Consider the following 17,404-nt stretch of genomic DNA (forward strand, 5'->3'; position numbering starts at 1 on the left):
TAATTATTGATAAAGCATGTGAGAAAACGCTTTGTACTTGGAGTCTGCTCTTAGCCCTTACTGAGGGTTTTATTCCCCAAATACAAATGCTTAACAGTCTCTACCAGGGAAAGACAAGACAAACAGCTTTTTCAACCAAGCCATAAAATATCTAGTTTCATACATAGTCACAAAACCTCCTGACATTAAAGGATCCCAGTTTTGCACGTGGGACAAAGTCAATTAATGCTGTGAGATACTAGCAGTAGCCAAGCCAGAGTTTCAGACATGACTTTTTTTGCCAGAAGGCTCCTCTGCACCGTTGCTGCCACCAAACAGAATGTCACTAGGGAGGTGGGAGGAAAGCGGTGGTGCGCTGGAGGAAGAATGCTGTGCTGCTGGCCAGAGAAACTCTTACATGCTGTTTGCAGGAAAAATAGCAACTGACCTAGAGGCTGGAGAGTCTGCGTAGAAACCGGGACTGTTGCTGGGACATACGACCCGTGGGGATGCGTCTTTAGCATCACCTCGGTACCTGTGGCTTTGAACTTCCTCAGGAATTTGGTAGGATTCATTGAGAGTTGAAATCAGCTTTCTGGGGCAGTGGGAAAGCTTTTTCTGCTCAGTGCTGTCTAAAGAATAGGTTCCTGAAGGCATTGTTGTAGTTTTTGTTGAAAGCAGTGTAGATGAGTGGATTAAAAAAGGAATTTGAATAGCCTAGCCATAGAAAAATACTCTTCCAAATGGGTGGGATGTCACAGGAGCAGAGGGGGTTGATGAGCTCTGTGATGAAGAAGGGGATCCAGCAGAGCACAAAGACCCCGATAAGGATGCCCACCATGAGGGCAGCTTTCTTTTCCTTCTGCTCTCTCCACGTGTCTCCCTCCGTCTGGAACGTAACGGTGGCGTGACGGACAGTGAAGACCATCTGCGGCTGCTGGGCAGCTTCTTTTACCTGCCAAACAGAAACACAAGTTGCACCATATGTGCCTCAGTCAGCTGATCCCACACAGCAGGTACGTGACCAAACTATGCAAGTGATGGCCAGAGCTTACGCGGGAACGCAGACCGCCCACGTCACTAATTGAGGGGAGGGTGGCTGTATGACCCTCTTCTGGGTAGCAGAGACTATTTTTAAGTGAGGCTAGAAACTAAAGAGAGTAAGTGACATCCGGGCACGTGGAACTGCTCACACAGTGTCGCAGTAAGATCATTTCCCCATTTACGATCAGATCAGTCAAACAGGCACACACCCACACGCCATGCACAAAAGTCTCCTTGCTTTCTCTGAACCCATTGACTTTAAGAGTCCTTGGTAGGAGAGGTGAGAAAATGAGCATACATTTCCTTCCTCCCCCCAAGAAGTCTTTGCAGTGCACAGTCACCGTGCCTGGGATGAACCGACACGATGCAGCCACGAATAGAAAGGATTTACAAGGATGTTCTGCAGGTGTTGCCTTCTGTGTGGGTAAATTCACAGCCTCCCCAAAGCCACAGCTGCCTGCCAGGTTCCCGTCCCCAGCAGGAGATGGGATCCCATCCATTCCCACCCCCACATGCCTCCCCACGGGAGGAACGGTGACCCCTTACTCACGCTCACCAGCACTGATTCAGCATTCCACGGGGGGACATCTCTGAGTCACCGCACGCCCACGTGGAGCTCAGGCTCGGAATCTGGCCCAAAGTTGCTTTAGCTACACCTTGCGCGCTCTCAGCTGGGGACTCGGAAGGAGTCAGAAGACTGGGCTTGCATGCTTCGCAGTCAACTTTCCCTTGAAAGCCTCCAGGATTCACAAGGCTTTGGCGGGATGCTGTTTGCTCACACGCTTTAGCTCTGAGTTTTCCCCCACTGCTGCAGGGTTTGGCTGCTGCCAGCAGTCGGCTAGAGCAAAATACAACAAGCTGACCTACCTCCAGGGCTTCTGGTGCAATGGGGGTGATGGAGTTACTCTTCCGTGATCCAATTCGAAACTTGGCGGCCTTGTAGATCTTCCAGTACACAAAGAGCACCACGCAGAGGGGCAGGTAGAAGGCGCCAAAGGTGGAGAAGATGGTGTAGGAAGGCTCCTGGCTGACTTGGCACTCCTCGCTGTCCTCTGAGTAAGTCTCTCCCCAACCAAAGAGCAGCGGGGCCAAGGAGATGAAGGCAGAGAGTGCCCAGGTGAGGGCAATCATGATGTTGGAGATGCGGCGCCGGATGCGGAGCGTGTACTCCAGGTGGCGGGTGATGGACCAGTAGCGGTCGAGGGCGATGGCTGTGACGTTCCAGATGCTGGCGGTGCAGCACAGGACGTCAAAGGAGATCCACACCTGGCAGAGCGACCGGCCCAGCCGCCACCGCCGCCCGGACAGCTCGCGTACCAGGCTGAGGGGCATGACGAGGGCCGCCACCATCACGTCGGAGATGGCCATGGAGGCCACCAGATTGTGGGGCACACGGTGGAAAGTGCGCACGCGGAGGATGGTGGCCAGGACCAGCCCATTCCAGAGGAACGTGGCCACCACCAGCATGGCCAACAGGGTGAGGACCAGCACGCTGAAGACGGAGAGCTGCGCCCGGCCGCCGTCCGGGCTGCCGGAGGACCCGCTCCGGTTGCCGGAGTCCGGAGGCATCTCGGCGAGGCAGCTGAGGTTGAGCGGGCGCTCCATGCGCCGGGCACCCCGGGCACCCCGGGCACCCCGGGCCGCGGCGGCGGGGCTGGGCGCTGCGCACTGCCGGGGCGGCGGGGCTGGGGGGGGGCGGAGCGCCGCCCTACCGCGGGCGCGGAGGGTCCGCGGCAGCCCCGAGAGGCGCCGGGCGCGGCGGCTGCTGCCTGCCCGCCGCCGGGGTCTTCATCCCCGGGAGGAAGAGCCCTGCGTCAGCCTGACGGCAGCCCCCGGCCCGCCCCGGCGCGCCAGCCCCGGCGGGCGGGAGGCGGCGGCTCCGCGGGCGCGGCGGGGTGCGCGGCTGCGGAGCGGGGCGGCGCTGGCGCTGGCGGCGGAGCGGCTGTCCCTGCGGCGGAGCCGGCGCTGGCGGCTGGCGGGGCTCGGGGCGGGCAGGTGAGTCCCCCCCGCCGTGCGCGGGTGCGGAGCGAGCGGCCTCTCGGCGGGCAGCGGCGCGGGGCTGGCGGTGGGTGCTTAGTCATTTCGGTGCGCGGATCGGCCCCGGGAGCCGGCGCCGGTCGGAGCGGGGCGAGAGCACCCCGCACCCCGCACCCCGCACCCCGCGGGGGCAGCCCCGGCTCCGCCCGCACCGCTCCGGCTCGGGGCGGCTTCGCCCCCCGCGGGGCGCATCCCCGTCAGGCGCAGAAAGTTCGCATCCCTGGGCGGCTGCGCCTGGGCTCGCCTGAAGGGGTGTTGGTGGGGTGTCACGGGCACCCTACAGCTCCCATACATGCTGGAGCCTGTGTCCGGCCGACCCGTCAGCGATGCGGGTTGCTCCGTGCGGGGGGGGGGGAGGGGGGGGGGGGGGATGTGGCAGGGGATTACGTCTTTGGGAACTTCCTCACTGGCGTTTCCTAACTTCCTAACGATTGGCGGGCCTTCGGTTGGGAAGAATCCATCGCTTGGCTGTTGTTACTAATGGTTAAATTGACAACGTGAACCGTTACTGACAGGTTGGAGCGTTTCGCCGGGTGTTACCGGGCTGTTGTGATGGGAGGTGGGATTCTGGGCCTCGCAGGGGCAGGCAGGATTTAAACCCAGCGAGCAGGTTTCCCCATGCACCGGCACCGTGCAGGGATGCCAGCTCCAGCCAGCGAGCCTGGGGTGGCATCCAGGCAGGGCTATGCCAGTGCTGGCACCCAGCTTCTCCGGAGGGTCCCGGGATAACAGTCCCAAAGAGATTTTCAGTCGGAGCTGACACGTGATGTAAGAAGGGGGCAGGCGCTGGCATGGGGCTGGTAGGCTGCATCTTGGGGGGAGGAGGAGGGAAGGAAGGGCAACAGCCGTGAGAATTGGTGATGGTGACACTTGTTGGTGAACAGCACTTTCAGGGAGTTGGGGGAGCACCTGGTGCACACCGTGCTCGTGGGGTACAGGGGGTAAAGCCACACCGGTGCTTTCTGCTGTCTCTCCTGAATCTCTCTGGACGTTTCAATGAAAAACAGCAAAGTAACAATAACAACGGCTAAAGAAACACTGTGATTTCTGGTGCAGCTATTTGTGTCTCCATGCTACCAAGTGAAACACAAGGCAGCATATCCAAAACACGTCCAGGCCCTTGTTTTGGTGGGCAGGGAATTTCCCCAGCATGCACTCATGCTGTGCACTGATGCTTGTCCTCAGAGCCGGGGAACAGGACCTGGCCTACTGTAGTTACTAGACAGATGTGGCCTTAGAGATGATACCATCATTTTGGAAATCTCTTGCCATCTTTTTAGGGGAGAGATGATGATTTTATCTGTCATACACATGAATACTGAGAATTTTGGAACAGGCGGGATTTTTACTCACGACTCAAAGGACAAATGGGGTTTGCAAGCTTTTATAAAGCTTCCTGATTTAAAATTCCTGGTTTTCAAGGTGCCAAACATCCTTGACTGTCATTCAGTCGATCAAAATACTTAGCAACTGCTAGGACCGAGAGCTTATTGTTGTGTGGGCCCTTCCCAGAAAAGCATGTAAAGCCCAGAATTAACAGAATCAACCACAAATTATGGACTACGTGCTTCTGAATAGATACTATTATTTTTTGCTTCAGGAACAAATAGACAGAAATTACATTTAAAGGGAAATGGAAATAAAATGTATTAAATCTGAGGAAGTAAAACTAGATTATGTTCTAATGAAAAATTATGATTATTTTCATTATCTTACTTACCGGACTTTAAAAAATATATATTAGCAGATTCTGGAGTTGAATGGGTCAGCTGAGTACTAATTTGAAATAGAAAATGTAGACAAATACATATATATATATATATACACACACACACAAAGAAAACATATACAGAAATGCAAAGGTGTGCAACTGGGATGGGAGAACCCTATAGAACAGTACAAGCTGGGGGCTGACTGGGTAGACAACATTTTGCAGAAGAGAGCCTGGGTGGCCTCTTGGGCAAGAAGCTTAGTCTGCAATGTGCCACTGCACATCCTGGAGCATCCTGGTCTATATGAGCAAAAGTGTGGCCGTCAGGTCGAGGGGTGTAGCTATTTCCCCCTACCCAAAAAACCTTGGAGTTTTATGTTCAGTTTGGGGTTCCTCAATACAAGCCACCGACTTACTGGTGGAAGTCCGGTGCCGGGTTATCAAGATGATGAGTGGACTGGCCTATGATGTATATATATAGGGAGAACTGAGTTTATCAGTCTTAAAAAGAGAAGGTTAAGGGGAAAATCTTAGTGCTGTCTCCAGCTGCCTCAGGGAAGGGTGTAGAGAGGGTGGAGGCAAACTCTTCTTGGAGGTCCATAGCTATAGGGCAAGATGCAATGAACGCAAGTCACAGCATCTGATACTCCTATTGGAATTTAGGAAATAAATAATCACTTAGAGACTGGTCGAAGACTGAAATGGGTCCAAAGAGGCTGTGAAATCTCCATCCTTGGTGATCAAAATTCAGCTGGACAGCACTGTGAGTGACCTGATCTAACTTTGAAGTTGGCCCTTCTTTAAAGGGGGTTGGATTAGATGATTTTCAGAGGTCCCTTCCAGCCTAGATCGTTCCTCAGTTCTGATTCTGCAGTCTTTAAGCACGTTGCCTGAATGCACCAGATTCTGGAGGTGACTGAATGTTGTTATTTTTAAGGACAAAATGCTCTTTACTTTACACAGATTAGTAAGACCACTGATTTCCTCAGAACTGTTGATATTTGTAAAGTGAGTGGAAGGCTGGAATCTGTAGTGAGTGGATAATGTTTGTGGAATGATCACATCTGTGAAAGTCTCTGAGAAACGGATCTACACTACAAAGTCAGGTTTATCTCACATCCTCACTGATGGAGCCAGAGGAATTAAAAAATAACAGGACATCCCTAGATTTAGCAGGGTTCCCTCCAGTAGAGATGTTAAATGCTGCTTGCTACTCAATACCATTTACTGGAGGTACATTCCCATTCAAAAATATGTAGCGGATGGTTGGAGGTTTGGAGGGAATTCCCAACACAATCAGTGCCACCACCTATGTGCACATCCAAGTAGTATCTGCTCTTGGGGGCCAGGTGAATGGCCTTATATTGTGAATCTGCATGCAGGTCTTTTGAACCTCTGTTGTAACTGGCAGAAAAGGGAGAGGAGGTGGCTCAGGAAGTGTTTTTGCTGGGCATAATAAATGAATGAATGAGAATTTCAGTCTACAGGGTAGGCAGAGCTGCTAGGTTAAACAAGGATTAAAGGAACACGTCTACTCCCTGTATGTGTGAGCCAACACTGAAAGCTCTGCTCAGTTGCCAGCCAGACTGCTCAGTAAGTGTGCGTCCTGTCAAGGCAATCTCTAAAACTCAGGTAATCGTCGCTTAAATTTCATTTAACATTTGTCAGCTCCAGCTCACGCTTATTACATCCAGACATGCTTTTTGAACACACTTGCAGGCCACCCACTCCTCTCCTAGAACAGCAAAAGGTTCAAATGCAAACACAGTTAAAGCGCACAGCTTGTGAGGTTGCTCTCACACCCTCCGAGCCCATCCACACTTCTGATCTCACTCTAGTCTTCCAAACCCGAGATCTTCAGAGGCGGCCAGTATCAGCACTGGGGTAGACTCTCCTGATGCCCCACCTCTGGCTCACGTGTCGTGGCAGGACTGTAGTTTTGGAAGCGGGGAGGGGAATGCTGAACCAGAGCTCTTCAGGGACACACACCAGCTTTTCTGAAATTCATCTCTTCATCTAATTCATCCCATAAAAGCTGTCTCAGGTGCAGGGTAGCAGCTGTGTTTGGGAGGGAGACTGGGTGATTCCCCTCCACTCCAGTGGTCCGTGGCAGCGTGCATTTGGGAAATAGGCAATCAAGGTTCAAAGCATTGCAGCTCAGGCTACGGGCTTGAATCATGATGCTATGTGTCTCACATAAGCATTTCAACTGCCAAGCAGCTGGCTGTTTTGGGTAGCCCTTTCAGGTTTCTGATGTTGAAGCTGGTTACTAATTGCGTATTTGCTGGAGCACAGACTTACCTGAGGTTTTCTAACATCCCAACCAAGTGCCGCAGCAACTGGAAGATGGAGTCCGGCTTTCTCTCCCAGTAACGTGTGATTACTTACTGCAAAGTGGAGCAATTCCTACTGACTGAGAAGCAGAGATTAACCCTGCTGTCAGTAGGACACTCAGCAGGATTGGGGGAGTATGTTGGAGCAGGAACAAGAACAAGGGGGACCTGAGTGCCCCACATCTCCAGAGTGCCCAGTGACTGACCTGTTTGCCAAACAGGGTTCTCTTGCTCCAGATCCTTATGAGGAACTTTGACAAATCTCTCTGTCTTGGGGCAGAAATTAAAACAATGAGCTAAAATCCTGTTGTCTGTTTATTTGTAAGGCTGGAAAACTACTCCTCATCCTCTAGTGGCAGGGCTTATTTGGTTTAGGGCATGCAAGCCTTCCTCTAGGAATTGTCACCAATTGTGTGACTTCAGCAACATCACTAAAGTATTGTTTAAATCTGCAATAGGAACAAAGCAGAACAAGAACAAAAGCGTATCTGTCTTGCCTAAAGCTTAGTCCTCCCTTATGTAAACTCCCTGGTAAGCATCTCAGTCCTTGTGCTTCTTGAATTTGGCCACAATCTATTACAGAGCTGGTCTAAAGGCAGGATGGACTCTGGTACCTTGCACATTACTGTGTATGCCCCAGTAAATGAACTGCCAGGAGTGCTGGTCTGTCTTCTGCCCAGCGTGAATTAACTCCTGCTGGAATTAAACCCTTTGTTCTTGTGTAGCCAAAAACATGTTTGTGGTCAAAGGACCAGTGGAACGTAACTTGATAAAGTCTTCGGGCAACTCCCGCATCATTCGCCACTGCAGTTAAAGTTGCACTCTGTGTAAATAAATTAAATGGAAATACTTTTATCACTTCTTTCATACCTTAAGGGGCAACATTCATCATTTGTGTAACTGCAGGGGAGTCAACAGAGTTATGCTAGGTGTCATATTGGCTTTTAGTCAAAGGTGCTTTACAGTGAGTAGTGATGACAGTAATGCAGTAGCTTGGAGCCTGCCTCAGGGGGTACTGCCCTCATAAGGCATCCACAATTTTCATTTATTACTCTGGTGATAGCAAATACTTAACACATATATACACCAGCGCCTGTCATCTTCCTTACCTGTGGTCAGTCCCTGAGAAGTAAGCCTTTCTCTGGACTCTGATGGACTTGGTCTCTGCAGGTTGCTTACAAACCACAATAAAAAATTATTTGTATTTCTGTTGTTTTTTTTTTTTAATGTTTAACAATATGAAAATATATTATGCTTCTGGGAGTACACAGTATCCTGCAGTTCTGTGAATCATCTAGAATAGCAGGTCTATAGGAAAATAAGAAACTGTGTGGGAAGACTAGGTAGCTCTAACTTAATACATGAGCTTTGGCAATCAAAGCTGCCAATGCAAACTATCAGGACTCTGCCAGGGAGACAGATGGCACGATGACAGCAAATGGATGGGTCTCTAAAACTCAATTACCATTTCAGTTCAGACCCTTTTTCCATATGCCAAGTTGTGGAAGAGATTTGTTTATCTTGAGCTTTATGCATTTTGGCAGATGATTTGCCCAGGTGTGAAGCTATAGGGAAGGCTGTGATAGTGTCAGGCTGAACACAAGTTTTTCTGTTGTGTGTTGTTTTCCAGGTTGCCTTTCTTCTTCCTTGCAGGTGGTAGGTTTTTGAACCTTTATTTACATAAATACATCCATAGTCTAGAACTGTTGTTTCAGAACTCCAGAGGCAAAAAGTTTTAAGATCCGTTTACCACAATAAGAACAGAAATTACTCTAAAACACTTTCCTGGACCAGCAGTTCTTCAACTCTTTTTCTTACACCTCCTTCTATCCCCATTCCACTCCCTTTGGCTCCTTGGCAGTGTGTTCCCATGCCCATGTTTTCCTTGGTTGGAGTAACTTATTCCCAATCCTCCATTAACTTTAGCATTCCAGGCTGGTTTTGTTATTGCCACTGATTGGCAATATGTGCAAAAATGTCAATATTATGTATTGACAAAAAAATACATGCATCATCAAGGGATGTCTTTTCTCAGTGGTGAGACACTGGCCCAGACTGCCCAGGGAAGCTGTGGCTGCCCCATCCCTGGCAGTGCCCAAGGCCAGGCTGGACGGGGCTGGGAGCAACCTGGGCTGGTGGGAGGGGACCCTGCCTGTGGCAGGGGGGTGGGAACCAAATAATCTTTGAGGTCCCTTCCAACCCAGACCATTCTGTGATTCTGTGATTGATTCTGTGATTCTGTGGTTCTTCCACTCCAACAGCCTAATTTCTTTACAGGCATTTGGTTGCTGCTTTCCTCCCTGGAGATTTCTGACCAGCCACAGCCACATCTCCACCTGCCAGAGGAAGCACAGGCACAGGGGTACAGCTTTCTCAGCTTGAGTGTCACTGATGAGTGTCTCGGATTCACAGTCACAGGCTGTTTCCTTCCAGCTGTGGAACATTTTCCTCCCCCTGATTATTCGGCATACCTACATGTTTCCCTGCTCCTGCCTGCCCACGTCATCCAGATCAGCAAAACTGCTGTTAATTTAAGTAAGGCCAAATTCCCAGTATTTACAAGCTGTGCAACATGGCAGGTCATTAGAGAAAATGGGAACGCTGTGGAAGTTTACTTATTTATGTTTCATATCTTTCTTGCTATTGAAGCGAGTGAGAGGCTCAACCAAATGAGAGGAATTATTTACAAGTTAGAAAAAGTCAAATGGTAGGATATGACCACATATTTTCTTTCTGCAACTAAAATGATTCTGCTCCCGTGCCTGTGCAAGAAAAGTGTTTGCAGGCATCTCCTGTAGGCTGACAAAAATCTTCCCTCTTGATCACAGGCAAGACAGCAAACTTTTCCAGCTATTTGAAAGAGACGGCTGCTTTTAAAGGACCCCAAACATAATTTCTCTCATAGAATTTGGCAGTATCATGTTACAAATGTTTTATTTTGGTTTCTTCTACCACAGCAGTGTCTTCTTGCTACTGCTGTAAAATTCTCTGAACTCATGGGATGAAAGTGATTGTATAAATGTGTCTAAATGTCTCTCTCTTTCTCACAAGGGTTGTTATTAGTGGCATCATTATTTTTGACAACCAGTATTCACTACTTTGACAGCAAAATGTTGCCAGACTCTTCTTAATTGTCTAGCAACGCATTTTATTGTAAAATAGCTTAGTTTTCTTCTGCCTGCTGGTCTGTGAGTCAAAGTGGGTAGACTGTACCTCCGAGGTGGTGGCCTGGTGGTTTGTGAGCTCACGCTCAGCTCCCGCAACGTGTGACAGTGGGAGAATGCTCAAGCGAGAGCTGGAGGTGGGGAAAACTGACCCAGCAAGAGCGGCTGAGACCCGCATCTCTGAATTATCCCGGGGTACCACTGCGTGCCCACCCTTGCCTTGTCCCGAAGTGAAGCCACCAGGCTTAGAGGGAGCTGCTGGCACCTGCAACTAGCGCATTTTTCCTTTCTTCTCAGAGCCTCCCCTTCCACCGCTCTTCAGGTGCCTCCAGGTAGATGCAACGTATCGTGTAGTTCTTGTCCCTGCAGAGATTTTAGTAAGTGATCTGAAAGGCAAGGGACCCGGCTGGCCTTTTAAGCTGGTGGCTTCTGTAAGTTCATTTTCTGTAGCTCCTTTTTCTGCCTCTTCTGTGGTTGGTTGCCTTCTACTTTCAAGTTTCAACTGTATCACAGTGGATTCAAACTCAGCTGCTAAAGGAACAAAAAAGGTGACTTCCCAATCAGAATTTCACTGTAACTTTAGCAAAACCCTCCCATTTTGATACCATTGAATTATTCAGGGTCTCGTATGAGCATACTTCACGGGCTGTCTTCGTTAAAGAAGGTATTATCCATCTGCATAGAAGATGGCTCATGTATTACTTTAAAAGCTGAATATCATTTGGGAAACAAAGAAATCACTATGTTTTTTAAAAGGACTCCTCATCTGACTTGATACATCTTCAAAGCTTTCTGGGCAGACTGTCAGTGTCCTTCTTCCTCCACACATTTCACCATCTTCACTATATGTTAATGCGTCTCTTTTCTTCTGTGCTTTATTGAGCACTGGAGGAGTTAACATGGTCAGCTTTTACAACATCACCACTAGCAACTGACTTGGCAGTTGAGTTATAAAAGTGGTTTTGTAATTGTGACCAGTAATTAAATAGAAAAATGAGAAACAACCACTTAATGTTTTCATGTTTTAAAGCCTTTCATCCAACATGCACGCATATGACATCTCCTGTCTTTTAGCTTTTACTTCTAGCACTATTCTCTGTTTTGCAGAGCTGCCCACACACATGTGCTCCCCATCCCTCCTGTTTTGGTTACACTCCAGCCAGTCTGGCTGCTGGTGCTCTGTCCTTCTCCTGCCATCTCCCCTTCTGCAGCACGGCCGCACCTCCCTGGGATCTGCCAGTGGAGCCCAGGGCTTGCTGCCTCATGAGGAAGACGCACAAAGACAAATGGTCCCTGCCACAGTGCATGTTCTCTGTTCCAAGGAGGTTTTCTTGCCGCTTTTCTGTTTTTATGACAGCTGTGACTGCAAGGAACCATATATCCCAGTGTCTTTGCCCCAGATAATCCCTCCTGCCCAGTGAGAGGCATGCCCCATTAAACACTGCATTACAGCCTCACATTAATGACAAGGGTTACAAAAGAGCACCATGGGTCATGGAGAACCACAGGGGTGGTTTGCAACCTTGCAAACAATTACTGATAAACACCCAGCTGGACTATTTTACACAGGTGAGGTTTAGTGCAAGGGCTTGGGTCATGTAAATGGAGTTAGCCATCTATAGCATTTATTAGAAAAATTTATGGCAGCTGCTTTGTGTAAGCATCAGTGAAATAGGTGAGGAAATAGATTTCCTTAAGAAATCTATGGCTCTGGGTGTATCTCTTCCAGTCATTTCAAGGAGGATTATTATTTGAAAATGTAAGAAGATTTTTTTGCAAAACTGAACTGTCTAAATTATTGGTATCTAAGTCATCTGAACTGCTTAGTAAATCTCAACAAGACATCCCTATCTGAATTAAGCTTTCTTTTCTTTATCTGAATAACAATACTCCTATAGTAGCTTTTATATCCTCTGTCCTTCAGAGTGAAGAGAGACGTGGGTGAGCTTTTGCTATACAAAAGCAAGACCAAACAGTCTCCAGGGTATGTTCAGTAGACAATCAAGTCAGCCTATTATGAGAAATTACCCTCTGCAAATTGAGATACAGTAAATGATGACATATATGCTTCTGGTTTTGTCAATTTAACGTAAAGAGGGTTAGATTCACCTCCCTGCATGGCTCTCTTCCTTCCATTGCCCTGAAACAGGAGTTCACACAAAAAACTAGTGAGGATTTGTAACCTTTTGATACTTACCAACTGGATTATTTATGAACGTGTGAGTCGACTCTGGCTTGTAGAAGAGCCACGTGGTAGCTAGGCTGTGCTGCGGGAGGCAAACCTCCCTGTATCCTGTGATGGACCTAAATATTTGCATTGATTAGATCCCAGTTTGGTGCCTTTATCACTTAATCGTTATGAACACTGCATGAATGATAAATTATTAGCACGTACATATAAAGCGTAAAAAGTGTACAGCACAGCACGGCAACTAGATGATAATATGTTAGCCATTGGAACGCGCCCACTGGGTTGTTTTTCACATGGACTTGTTTCAGGAGCCCATCCTCATTCACAACTGTGTTTAATTTCAATTATGTGCTTTAGTCCTGTCAAAATGAGCAGGGTTTGAGGGTATGATTAAAGCTAAGAATGTGATTTTGGAGCATCCCTGACTCAGAGACAAAGCTTGGGAAAATTGTCACAAAATATAGGAGGCAAAAAAGCTTAGACTGTAGAGAAATGTAACTGTGGAAATGTGCCTTCCCTTTTAGGAAAAAAAGAATAGAAATGTATCCAATTCTTTGAATGCAAGCAACACTATGGAGAACACTATCCTACACATTTAGAATGAGTTAAATCAATTGACAGCTATCCAGCCACAGAGAAAAATAATGGAATTGTAACTGCAAACAGCAAAATGGTTCTGCCTAATAGTTAAAAATCAGTAAGTGCCACTGTGTCTAATAAAATGTAGATCTCATTTTCTGTTTGTTATGTGCATCGTGAGATAACTGTTCAAGTTGAAAAGTATAAAAATTTGATTTAATTCACTGACATTTTGGATACAAGAGGGTCAGGTTGGTCTTGTAACAAATAACAGCTCGGGGCATATGGAAAGGAGTGTAATTGAAGATAAGGCTCTAGCAAGATGAGTGGAAAATGTAATAGAGTTCAAGGATACATTAAACAAACGTATCCTGGCCTCCACACTGTAATCACCTACGTGTGCCATAAGGCAAACAGCAAATGTAATTGACTCCCTGAAGGAAGATCATTACAGCTTTGGTGCTTGCTGCCTCATGCCATGATTTCTTCCATTTGCAACACTGAGAATTCAGACTTAGCAAGTCCTGGGACCCTGAAGCTGCTCTAATTTATATAGGGAATGCAGCAAGCTCTACAGAAACCCAGAGAAGCTTTCAGTGGCTTCTTTGAGGGCTAAACCAGTATCCGAGAGTCTATGCAGTGTCATAGATTAAAAATGACCAACACTGACACGGATACGGCAGAAGCCTCAGGGATGAAGGAGGGGGATGGTCCTTTAAGCACATGGGAGAGCTAACAAATTCAGGCTGTAGCATGCCAGAATCGATAGAAACAGCTTCATCATAGCCTGGCGTCTTGAAGTTCAAAGTGATCACATTTTTTTTTGCGTGTGATATGACACTTTTCCCTTTTCCCCAATTCCCGGGCAGTTTTAACCATATCTGACTGGGCTGTAGAGACATCAGGGATATGGTAGGCGTGAAAGACCTTGCTAGACACTGAAGGAGCCACATGTGAACTTAAATCTTATTTGGCCTCAGCCAGTTCATGGAGGAATTAGACCTTATCAATTCCTAGACATAAATCAGTTGTAGGCTTTCTTGAATCAGAGAACTATCTGTTCATATTGGGGGAGCCTCAGCGTATCACTGAGCATGTCTTTGAAGTAGCGGGAACATTTAGGGACCTTCAGAGCCTTTATTTCCCTGAAAGCCTCCTGGATGAAAAAAAAAAAAAAGACAGTTAGAGCCAGGACTGCCCTGAGCGTATAAGCAGTATGCCTGCATTCATCCTGAGCTTAGCTCTAATGAGAGAACTATTGACAATGAACCTGTTTCTTTGAATCCAAACTCCTGGTTAGTACTGAGTAGTTGAAATCATTAAAACAGACTTACTCTAGATAGCAAATCAATAATTCTTCTTTTTTTTTTTTTTTTTTTTTTTGCATTGAAGAGTGGCAGACAATTAGGGACTTGAGTAACAAATGTGTTACTTCATAATGTTTTGTGCTTGGCATAGGAAAAAGGCAGAGGGTTCTAGATCTTAATCTCTAATTAATTAAGCTGGCTGCTAGGTAATGTTAAAACCATTGATCAGCTAAGAGCAGTAATGGATTCTTCATCTCTTGATGTCTTCAGATCAAGATTTGATATCTTTCAGGAAGTTCCACTTTGACTAACCAGTCACTCAGGATACTCAGCTCAGAGCACGAGTATTTTGGATTAAATTCAAGGGCAAATTATAAGAAAGGCTGACCAGAAGACTTACTGGTTTCTTCTAGCCTCAAGGCTGTTACCAGAATGTCATCAGACATTTTTCAAAGATGTTGGTGTTTCACTTGAAAATATGTGAGAAACAGAAATGAGGTTCCATCCACAGAAAAAAGAAAGTGGTAGTCCAAACTGGCAACAATAACTACTTGCCTGCACAGTACAGTTACATCCATGTGTAAGTACTGGGAGCCTCCCAAAGATGCTGCCACCGGTATGTGTGACAAATGCAATCAGCTTCTCTGTTTGTACCGTATCACAGGCAGATCGGTACATATATCTCTGTCTGTCTGTAAAGATGTGTAGGCACCTGTCTTTTCGGCTACCCTGAAAACGCTGCTCTAAGCTTCAGCATTGGGGAAGGCGATAAAGCAGACATGCTCCCAGACTGGGCTGTTTTTAGAGAAAAACAATGGAGTGATAGTTCTGCTCCCAGTGCTCCACGTGAACGGTTAATCTAAGTGACCTTCTGGCATTACACTCTGTTAGTTGGAGGAACTGCTCCAAAGTTGATGGAATTGCTGTGAATTTACGTCAGCCAGGGAAAGCTTCCCGGCAGAAATGTTTTTCATTGGTTTTAGCGCTGAGACACTGTGGCTACATACAATTTTCTTTGGTGGCACGGGCAGCCAGGCAGGCTCGCGTAGCTGCTGCTCTCCATCTCCCACTCCACGGACACTGAGTCACTGCCCACGCTGAGCCGGCACCAGGTTAACCGAGTCAGGAAAATCACCTGCGGACAAACCAACTATTTTTAACTGTCTGTTTTCAGCAAGATCAGCCTGGGTCACCCCCGAGGCACTGGAACTCTTGTGTGAGCACCGTAATGCAAAAAGTGCAAAGGCAGAAATGAGCAACCAGAACCAGGGAAGGTTTTGGGGTGGTTAAAGTCAACTTAAATGGGATTGCAGGTTGGAGAGTCCAAGTTAGCAGCAGACAGCTAGTCCCACCTCAGCACCATGGAGCTCTCCTTTATGCTGCTTGCAGAAATCCAGGCTGAGGAAGGGGACCAGATGATTAGCTTTCAGTGAGTTTGGCTCCACGTTGGTCAGGTAAGAGTCACAACCTGTTTGAGAGGAGCAACAGAAATTTGGCAAAACCCACCCACCCACCCAGGCTGCCGTGGCAAGGAGGGAGGAAAGCTGCCCCTCCTAGAGCTGCAGTGAGCCAGCAGAGTAGCACAGCTGTGATGGATGCCACATACTCAGGCAAGTGTCCATTCCTCTTTCTGGATAAGCAAAACATTTAACTTTTCTGGACAGCATAAAAAAAGAGGGCAATGTGATGTAATGTTTTTATCAGCACAAATTTAGGGTTTTTAGTCCTGAACACAAAGCCATAAATGAATAACAGAGATCATCTCAGAGAGGTACCCAAGCTCATTCTTCACACTCTTCTGTAACATACTCTGGAATGCCACCAATTTCAGTTGCCTTTTTCTGCATTTATGCATTAATAATGTAAAAATAAATATGAGTGTTAGCATCCTGTGAATCACGTATTAAAGATTTGGCAGAAATAATGCCAAGCTTGTTCCTTTCTAGAAAAACTCTTTTTAGTAACTCCAGGTTTCATTAACTTTTTTTCAAGCCTGCATGAATGAAAGCCTTGGCTTAAAGGACAATTTCCGTTCTCCATTGTTTGGCTGATACATTTTATCCAAATGGGAAGCCCATCAATGAAGGAAATCTTCACAAGCTACAAAGAAGAGCTATGGGGATAATTACCCACCACACTTCATAAACATCTTTTCTCAAACTCAGAAAATGTACAGAAATTGGTAGGTACTTTGGTAGGAGCAGAAGCAAAGACTTCTCCTGAGATGCAAAGAATGGAGCCTATGAATTACGGTATCGCATTTTATTTGTGGCAAATTATTTGTTCTTGCCCAGAGCAGTGGGGGAACTTGCATTCTTCTTTCATGGTGCATTACAGTTGGGTCCAGAACACATATAAGTACTATAATGTTATATATATACATACATACTTATATATATATATAAAGTATGTATGTAGGTATCTAAAAAAAATTACATAGAGAGGGTTACTGGTAGTCTGAGGAAGAAAGAATCAGCCTCATTTACCGAACAGAAGGTTTCCATCAGATATGGGGGAAGGCTTTCTAACCATAAGGGATTTTTACAACACTAGAACAAGGTATCGGGAAGGTTGTGTAGATGTTATCACTGGAAGTTTGAAAGAAGAGGGATTAACTACGGGTTGCTCTGTTCTCCCCCATCCATGCTGGCAGCTCCTTTCAGCTGTATGTGTGGAGGCTCAGCAGTTTTGAAGAGCCCTGCATCAGTCTGCGTAATTAATTCTTTTTTTTTTTTTTCCCCCGCTAAAAACTGCTATGCAGACCTACTCCAAGCAAGCCCTGCAATGATGTGGTACTAGGTGACACCTGTTGGAGAACAACTTGGAGCAGGAGTGGCTTTAGACAAGTGTAACTAGTGCAATTACATGGTACGCTGTCCCGCTAGCTACGTTTTGATAAAGACATGCCCAGCTGCAGCTTAGGGCTGTTTTTTTATCCTTGCAATGTGACATACAACATTTCATTCCCCTCTCCCTGTAGGCTAATATGCCAGGTATATTCCTTAGCAGCTAATAGAAAGGACTGTATCTCCTCCTTTCATACAATGTCTCACTTCTGA

At 47.0% G+C, this 17,404-nt stretch overlaps 1 protein-coding gene across 1 annotated transcript; it reads right to left on the reverse strand.

The window, feature by feature from the left end:
- Window positions 1–412: 412 nt before the first annotated feature.
- Window positions 413–2,628, reverse strand: HTR5A (5-hydroxytryptamine receptor 5A). Its single transcript, XM_040593361.1, has 2 exons — window positions 1,891–2,628; window positions 413–934 (listed from the first exon to the last, which is right to left on the reverse strand). Exons 1-2 carry the CDS (start codon window positions 2,626–2,628, stop codon window positions 602–604), a joined length of 1,071 nt encoding a protein of 356 aa, XP_040449295.1. The 3' UTR covers window positions 413–601.
- Window positions 2,629–17,404: the final 14,776 nt, after the last annotated feature.

Source organism: Falco naumanni, chromosome 4 (genome assembly GCF_017639655.2).
Source record: "Falco naumanni isolate bFalNau1 chromosome 4, bFalNau1.pat, whole genome shotgun sequence".
NCBI classification, from domain to species: Eukaryota; Metazoa; Chordata; class Aves; order Falconiformes; family Falconidae; genus Falco; species Falco naumanni.